This window comes from Amphibalanus amphitrite, unplaced genomic scaffold (assembly GCF_019059575.1).
Source record: "Amphibalanus amphitrite isolate SeventyFive unplaced genomic scaffold, NRLGWU_Aamphi_draft 000677F_arrow, whole genome shotgun sequence".
In the NCBI taxonomy this organism is placed as follows: domain Eukaryota; kingdom Metazoa; phylum Arthropoda; class Thecostraca; order Balanomorpha; family Balanidae; genus Amphibalanus; species Amphibalanus amphitrite.
This window is the reverse complement of record NW_024882171.1, coordinates 146,378-155,383: the sequence shown is the minus strand read 5'-3', so window position 1 is coordinate 155,383 and position 9,006 is coordinate 146,378. Positions and strand designations below refer to the sequence as shown.

Below are 9,006 nucleotides of genomic sequence, written 5' to 3'. Positions count from 1 at the left end.
AAACGGCATGATTTTAACATTACGCCTATGGACGATGCATGGAAAGAATCGATAAATTGTTTGGTTTGCCCCCCCCCCCCCCAAAAAAAAACTCTTAGCTGGATCCGTCTCTGACTTCTAGTACGAAACAACTCATATCACGGAGGTCAGCGTGCGAACATGCGACGTCATTGCCCTTGTTTGACCTTAGAAAGGTCAACATACAATGCAAAGATTCATGTCCAATCAAATTCTGACATAAATACACGAAATAGTTTCGTAACTCGTTCTTGACGATGAGATAATGTTTAGTTTCGCTGTACCTACGATTTTGTCAAAAACGGTCGGACGACGGACATTGTATCTACCTATTATGACGTCCTAGAGCTCGCGGTGACCTGACATGAAATGACCCGAAAATGTTTTTTTTTTCCCAAAAGTTGTGCTAATGAAACCCAGAAGCTATTGAAAATTTCAGCACGGTCCGACTGATAGTTCGGCGCGCATCGCAAAAAAAAAAACTGAGGGGGCGGGGGTCGATCGACTGCTCCCCTGCCAGGGCTAGGGTTAAAACCGCATAATACCAGTGCACTGTGCAGTGCCTGAGCCTGAGCGAGTGCCTTCAGCTGTAGTCTGTGGCTGGTAGAGGGCACTATACGCACTAACATTTATTTGTAGGTGGCGCTATAAGAATTTTGGAGGCTGGACCCCAGCATCCATATTCCATAGGTATATTCCATATAATATATCGATCAATGCAGATGCTTACACATGGTGTCGTCGATCCAGAGGACCTTTTGAGTGACTCTATGTTATTGTTATGACCTAGAGGCGAGTGAAATGTGTTTTTTTTTTCTGACAAGAAATGTAGGCAAAGTTTACCTCGGACCAAACTTGGACCAAGTACAGCATATCGTTCAATACAAGGCGGTTGTCTTTTGGCTGCTGGCGCTGATTCATCTCATGTGAGCAAGGATTTCAAAAGGAAATTCGGAAATGGTATTTAAGATTTATTTAGCTGCAGTAAAATCAAAACAATGGTGCACAAATACCCAGGAACATTGCCAGTTAGTACGCACATATCTCACGAGTTAGTTTTTAGTGGTCCTATTCCCCTTTGCATTGTCTATTTTGGAGCACACGCGCCATTTATGTAAAAGCAGTTTCCTTGAAGCATTTGCACACGACGTTTTTAATATTATGTCTGTTTATATTGCAATTTAGTGAAATTGGCTAAATAGCTGGTCATATATTTGGTTAGCTTGCTATATCAATATGAAGCTCTGACGTTGGTGAAATCATCACAAAAGTATCGTAAGTTTTGATGTGTAGCCTCACCTTTTTTGCCTTAGAAGGATGAGTTGGTTATTTGTTAAATCTTCTGATGTCTCTGTTTTGTGAATTTTTTCAAGTTATTAAATGGCGCAAAAGGAGGAAATTACCCACGTTCATTTTAAAGGCTTGTAAGCTTCTACACACTGTGAGTGTGAAGCGTGCATTCAAATAAAATATTTTCCTTTCTCAATTCTCATTATCTTTTCAGGACACAGTGTGATGTTCTTTTGAAAAATAGCTTTGTACATTTTTGAACTAAATGCTTGTCAAGCATAGTAAGTTTCCAGCCATAAAGATTTGAACACCATCCTAGAACTGCAGAAATTCTCAAAACAAAAAGTGTAAAGTCATAATAGGGCTATTTCCACCAATTTCATTTTCATTTTTGATTTTCCAGCAAAGCCCGCACTGCTCCTGGTCCCTTGACTGCTGGAGGCTGGTGCCACATTTGATTTGCCCAGCTTCACTGACTGATGGCCTTACCCTGCGTTCGATGTCTCCCGGACGGCGAAGATTCTATGCCGTCTGGGCCCAAAATGGCGTTCGATGTCACACAGACAGCAAAGATTCTACGTGACATCACGTAGAATCTTTGCCGTCCGCGCAGAATCTTTTGAGCGTACTACGGTGGGCAGAGAGGCAATGGTGGCGCGTATTTCAAAAGCGGCGCAGCAGCTGTTTGCAGAAGTTGTTGACATTTGTGCGCGGTCTCTATGGAAACGTAAACTTGGACCTTTTTCGAAACTGACGCACATTGTGTAAGTGGCGCATAAAATGGCCGGTCTCGTCGTCCGACTGTGTGCTTCATCGAACGCAAAATAGAATATTCTGCGTGGAATGTTCTTCGTCCGAAGAGACATCGAACGCGGCCTTAGCTTGGCTGTCTGTTTGTTTGCAGCATGCTAGGCGACATTAGGTGCCTCACTTCCAAGTTCCAGCCATCAAATGGGCATCTAAAATCAACTATTGATGCTTTCATTTTTCTACAGATATGCCAGTCCCGTAGCTCAGCTGGTTAGAGCGTTGGACTCCGCGTGGTGAGAGCACGCGTTCCCGGTTATAACAGTCCGGGTTCGAAGCGCGACGGGCGCTCGACATTTATGGGCCTCCTGACAGGTATGGTTGCGGTTGGTGGCAGGCTGTAGCCAGGCGAAGTCAGCGAGGGGACCGGCCGTGCGCGGCTTTGTGCGCACGTTAAACTTTGGACTCTAAATTCTGCCATAGAATCGGAATTGCGCGATCGGAGGGTAGAGGGCAGGGTCATCGCAACGAGCTTCGCTAAGTGGTGGCTCTGTCCTTGTGAATCCTTCCCATCAAAAGGTTTGGACTAAATTTATAAAAAATATAAAAAATGTGCCTAAATTGTCCCTATCCCTCTGATCTGAAAGTACCTAAGTATAATATTTTCTCAGAGCTGTTGTCTTGTCAATGTATTTACCAAGTATTTGCATCAGTTATGTGGGCTGTAGCTTTTAGTATTCAAGGTTGATATTGATATATTGTCTCATATCTCTTCTTTACCCTCAAGATGTATTGTACCTACATGCCCTCAGGGCTCAGAGCCCAAAACATTAGCTGTCCAGGGCTCGAATAGTACCATCATCAAACTTGGGTTATGAGTAACTCCCATTTGGAGCAGACTCATGCTTTTGGTGGAGTGACCTGTGACTGTTAACCCGCGCCCTGCTGGGGGGGGGGGGGCTGTTTTTGGTACACCTTATCATACATCAATTCTACACATGTTGTGAAAAGTTCAGACCAAGGTCATTCAAGGTCAGGTCACCAGGTCACTTGAAGTGACCTCACCTCATAAAAAGTTTCAATGTCTGCCATAGCTACACCGAGTGACCGATCGCTTTGAAACTTTTAGCGATTGCTAAGAGCAATAGCATGTACAAAATGTATATCTCAGAAGTTTGATATCGATGACCTAAGGTCAGGTCAATTTTGCGACCTCCCCATTATAAGTCACAGGGAGAAAATTGAAATGCGCCTCTTTTGGACAAATGACATTATAAACACTCCCAAACACTGAATTTCAAGTGGTTTAGACACACTGAACATGAAAATGGTGTCTGTGACCCCTGTTTATGTCCCTGAGGTCATCTTAGGTCACGAATGGTATCTAACAGTTTTTCGCAAATAACTTTTGATAGAGGCATGCTAGAGCGATGAACACGCCTTAGATGTGCTCAGCTCGACGATACGGATCGACTGATATGCAACATGACCCTTTCCGGTCAGGTCATGACCTTGACCTGAGGTCAAATTTTCAAGTTGACCTTTCAAGGTAAAGTTATAGTTCATTCGATGCGTCTTGACAAGAGGAACACGATGCCGGTAAAAGTAAGCTCGTACAAGGCTTGGGTCAAAAGTTATTGCAGAAAAACTGTTTCCGAAAAAAATCGGCTTTTTTGCAGTTTTTGCCCCCTGCAGGCAAAACTGTTGACGTTAGGTCAAATCTGAGAAAATTACTCAGAAAGGACGTTAATAGGGCTATCGAATGCGCTTTCCCGCGGCGCTGTAGCTCTATTGGTTCCCGAGTTATGCGTTGGCTTCTTGGAAATTGCCGACATTCGACCTGGAAATCGGCAAAATTTTGCCTTCAATGACCTCTGGTGACCTGACCTTTGACCTGACCAAAAAATTGACCGAAGTGATTTCGTCATTATTTGTGGCGCTCTTTCGAACGCCGCCTTCCGCGTATCGCTACGTGGCCCAGGAGTCGAGTTAGAAGGGGGGTGTGTGTGTTCACACACCCCCCCCCCCCCCCCCAGCAGGGCGTGGAAATCCAGGACCCCCAGCCGGGCGCGGGTTAACAGAGGGACGGCCAGTTGCCTGTCCTTTAGGTTAGGCCCACTTCTCTTATGGGCCATGGCTATATTCCTTGCCAACAGGCACCTATGTCAAGCTATGTGAGATATTACCACTATTTTCTATTTCCAGCCTTCAGCCACTCTTCACAATATCCAGCCTTTTTGTGCTCTCTGATCTGGAAAGTGGACACTCTCTTATCTGGAAAGTGGACACCACACCATAACAGAGGTGCACCATCTGCGTCAGCCATGTGCTCGGAGGATGACCCGGGCGGCGGCGAGCCGGTGGGTCCGGTGGTGAGACCCACTGCCGAGGAGCTACTGCGGCCTCCGGAGCGCGACCTGCTGTGTCCGGAGCCCGGCTGCGGCCGCCGCATGCCGCAGCCGTCCGCGCTGCGCTTCCACCTGCTGCGCCGGCACGGGAAGAGGGCGATACGCGGCAGCTCGACCGCCCTGCCGCCGACGGCTGTGTTCATATGTCCGGAGCCGGATTGTCTGAGCTCCGGTGTGTCCAAGAAGGCCCAGTTCGGGTCACTGAAGGCGCTCAAACAGGTGTGTTGTGGAGATGGTACACGGGCGCGGGCAGGACGTGGTGTTACAGACTCATCAGCACTAGCGTTTAGAAATGCTGTACAGTGGACGCTGATCATTCGCTGTTATATTTGTTAATTTAACTGTGGGGCACTCTCAGCTCAGTCCATTAAACTTCATTCTTCTGCCAAATATTATTGATGAATCCATTGTATCTGGTTAGAGTTGGCCTGCTGCTCATGCCAAACTGTCCTGCCTTTCTCGTCGTACAAGGAAGCAGACTAAGCCGGCTAATGTCCACTGAAGCTGATATCCTTCAATAACGAGCCCCTGTGTCCCGCCCCACAGCACTACCTGAAGGTGCACGCGCCGCGCACGCTGCTCTGTCCCAAGTGCCAGACGGCGTCGTTCGCCAGCGAGGCGCTAATGCGCGCTCACTGGCGCCTCTGCGCTGCCGAGTTCAAGTGCAGCTGCGGCGCGCAGTACTCCAACGTGCGCTCACTGCGCAGCCACGCGGCCAAGTACGGTCACAGCACGACGCTGAAAGACAGGTGAGCGATCACTCGGACGTCATGTACTTCTGGGATATGTCCGTATGTATGTCTGGTCTACGAGGTACAGGATCAAATGACCAGCCCTGCAGTATCGTAGTTACGTTGCACTTTCTGTGTTACACCTAGCACGTGACTCGGTCTCGTAATTTGTGCAGAGATACGGATTCGCTCGCACCGAAGTTAGGTGGGCAAACCACAAAATAGCGAGTCGGGTGAGGAATTAACTTCATAAGCGATGGGCTAACTAAGGGACTACAATGACCGTCCATTGTTTCCACAGGCATTTGTATTTGTGCGGTTTGATATATGTTGTATGGTTGTCATTCGGTGCATAGTTTGTTAGACAGAAAGTAACGCAATATGGTTATTGGCTATAGCATTAAGTTTAATCGGCTTTGCACCCATATGTATGGAAATGTCTCCCTGTCTGTCCACTCAGTATGCATACCATGTGCTCCCTAAGCTCATTTATTCAATGACATCGTTTAAATTGTGTTGCCGAAATCTGGCTTCATCCGTTTGTGGTCATCACTTACAGTAACAGCTGGGCTGTGTCGTGGTGCTGCTTTAATTATGTTGCTCGGTGCCGGCCGGCCCGTTCAGCTATGTATTCTGTCTTGTCGGTGGTCGCCGAGGTACAGTGGCGTCATCTTTTCTCTCTCGCCGGCAGGACGCAGCTGTTGGGTACCGAAGGTCTCCGTCGACTAGCGCCCAAGCCGTCCCCGGACGCCCTTCACCTGCTCGCCAGTATCGCCCTGGCCGCCCTGCCTGCCCGAGTCGCTCGTCAAGTGAACACATGTGACGCTGCCACCCAGACTGCAGCTCGTCGTGCCCCGCGCGGTGGCCGCTCCAGTGGCACACAGACGCGCCTGACGAGCGGTACGGCCGGGCAGACGGCACCGCCGGCCTGTCGCACGGCCGGCTCGCAGTGTGTGGCGGTGGCAGCGGCGTCGGCAGCCTCACAGGCGGGCCCGCCGCTGGTATGGGGCCTGCTGTGGCCGGCGCCGGCCGCTGCAGCTAGTCTGACCAACTGTCAGACTCAGACGGAGGACAGGCCCAGGCCAGTGAAAATGGAAATGGCACAACAGACGAAAGCTGTGCCTTTGGAGCAGCTACTCTGGGAGGCAGGGACTGGCACATCTGGCCCGACTAACTGTCAAACCCAGACTGAATATAGGTCTAAGCAGAGGTATAAGACGGTAAAGATTGAAGTGGCACAGCAGACAAAGGCTGTGCCATTGGAGCAGCTACTATGGGAGGCAGAGACCGATTCCTCTGGTCTGACCAGCTGCCAGACCCAGACTGAGTATAGGTCCAAGCCGGTCAAGATAGAAACGGCACAGCAGACCCAGTCCGTACCGCTGGAGGACCTTCTCTGGGAGTCGCAGGTCGCTACGGAGGGCCTGACCAACTGTCAGACACAGACTGAAGGCGGTTGGAAGCCGGTTAAAATGGAAATGGCACAGCAAACCAAAGCGGTGCCACTAGAGGAGCTCCTCTGGGAGGCGCAGCAGGCTGACAGGCATTCACTACCACCACATAAGCCACTCTCAACCCAGCGCGGGCGACAGCAGGCCGAGCTGCGGCCATCCGAGCCCCTCCTCGCACCGACCCGCGTCCCTCCAGCGGCCGGCTCTCAGACCGAGACGGACATGCTGTCGGCGGAGACACAGACTCAGGATCCTTTCGACGTCATCAAACACATGCTGCGCTCCGAGGAAGAGCAGCTGCTCTTTCCCGAGCTCTCTGAACTCTCCGGTACGGACATACAGACGCAGACGCCGTGGTTAACGGACGACTCGCAGACTCAGACACCCTGGTGGAGCGATGACCGTACTGATGTGCTCACGTCGCACACGCAGACGGCCCCCGTGACGCACATGGAAACACAGACGTGTCTGCTGTGTCTGGGACCGTGTGACTGCTGGGGCCCTGAGGCCGGAGCGCTCTGAGTTGGTGATATCGTGGACTCACGTGCTATTATGGATGTGTCTTTTTGTGTTACCAGGGGTCTGATCGTATGTGATATTCTCATTAGTTCGTTTTTGTTGCTAACTTGTGCGGCAGGTGACCGCAGCTTTATATGCAACCATTGCGTCTATTTTTGTTAATAAATGATTGATATTTGAGAAATTGTTGCTGAAACAAATGTTATCTATGGTTATGGATGATTAGGAAATTCTCGCAACGTGCCGACTTTCAATATTCTTCGTGTTGATTTTACTTTTATCCTACAGGGTGACACAAAAAAGCGGTCATCACCAAAATTCGAATAACTTCGGAAGTTTTATTCAGATCATCACCAAACTTCGGCCATTTTAGGTCACACCTATGTAGCAGACATCCACCAAGTTTCAAGTCTTCACTACGAATACTTTTAGTACAGTGTGTGTTTTACGGACGCTCCACAATGTGCTCCAGGTGAGCGCCCCGGCGCTGCAGGGCGTAGGCACACCTGCATCCGGCGGGCAAAGTTGCCGATAACCCGATAAGAATAACGTTTCAGGGGTAGCACACCCCCTGAGCACTGTCTCCAGAGGCCATTGTACTATGTAAAGTGCACAGCCATCGGGTTATCGACAACTTTGCCCGCCGGATGCAAGTGTGCCTACGCCCTGCAGCGCCGTGGCGCTCCTGGAGCACATTGTGGAGCGTCAGTAAAACACACACTGTACTAAAAGTATTCGTAGTGAAGACTTGAAACTTGGTGGATGTATGCTACATAGGTGTGACCTTAAGTGGCCGAAGTTTGGTGATGATCTGAATAAAACTTCCGAAGTTATTCGAAATTTGGTGATGACCGGTTTTTTGTGTCACCCTGATCCCACCTGTTAAATATATTTCATTATTAAAATTCAAATAACCAACACAATTATTTTATCGCTAAGTGGGCACTGCACTCCTTGGCTCGCACTCTTTCTCAGCTAGCCGCGCCGTGTAAGTGTCAATAGCTCACGACCAGAGGGGGCCTCCTATAACGGCGTCCCTCGTGCTGCCGACCGCGGCGCGTTCGAGCCCTCGTCGGAGCCGTCGCGTCGGTCGGGGAGAGCGGAGGTGGGCGCCCAGTCGCCGGTCAGAGGTCGCAGGGGAGGGAAGCGTGTGGTAGTGGCGGGAATCGCGTGGCCAGGTGGACATTTGACAAGAGCGGGTGGTTGCTGATGAGTGCCGAATTATTGTTGGGACGTTCGGTCGAGTGATTGGAAGGGTGTTGGTCAATGACCGACGGCATGGATCGGCATTAGTCCATAGACTGAAAGTGACAGCAGTGACCGGAAGTGACGGTGGCTGGTGAGGTCGATGATTTAGGAAGTTCGAGTTCAAACAAAATGCGTTGTCGGTAACATTGGACGCAATTGTGTACTTTTAGTCAAGAAGATTTTAATTTAATCGGTCAACTGAAAGGGCCAGAATTTGAGAACCTCAGTTAGGGGCCAGAACCGATGCATGAGATATACGATATCTTCGATATCGCGAGATATACAAGCCGAAGTATAACTTTTCTCTGCAACAGAAAACCTGTCCGGCTGATGTGTGCCATATAGGCTCACTGCTACACTAAAACAGCCATGCTGTATCGACGGGGGCCGCCTCCTTTCTCTTGAACCACCACCGTTGGCTTACCATTAAGCCGAGCGATGGCCACACTGCGCCAAAACGGACACTGTAACGGCACTCTCCGGACGGGGAGCACCACGGGAGGCGGCTTGGAGGACCGCCTCCGCTCCCGGTTCGGCGGTACTCACGGAGACGGTCCTAGAGACGAACAAAGCGTCGCAGACGGAGCGGAAACT

General features: G+C 49.9%; 1 protein-coding gene across 4 annotated transcripts; it reads left to right on the top strand.

Moving 5' to 3' along the window:
• The first annotated feature begins 1,126 nt into the window (after positions 1 to 1,126).
• LOC122364451 lies at positions 1,127 to 7,348 on the top strand. Of its 4 annotated transcripts, XM_043334820.1 has the most exons (5): positions 1,141 to 1,293; positions 2,304 to 2,430; positions 4,261 to 4,682; positions 5,010 to 5,212; positions 5,886 to 7,348. In XM_043334820.1, the coding sequence occupies exons 2-5, from the start codon at positions 2,415 to 2,417 to the stop codon at positions 7,165 to 7,167; spliced, it is 1,923 nt and encodes a 640-aa protein (XP_043190755.1). In that variant the 5' UTR covers positions 1,141 to 1,293; positions 2,304 to 2,414; the 3' UTR covers positions 7,168 to 7,348. The 4 variants fall into 4 exon arrangements, with proteins under 4 accessions (XP_043190757.1, XP_043190755.1, XP_043190754.1 ...); XM_043334822.1 differs by lacking the exon at positions 2,304 to 2,430 and having other exon boundaries at positions 1,127 to 1,293; XM_043334819.1 differs by lacking the exon at positions 2,304 to 2,430 and having other exon boundaries at positions 1,179 to 1,288.
• The last annotated feature ends 1,658 nt before the right edge of the window (positions 7,349 to 9,006 follow it).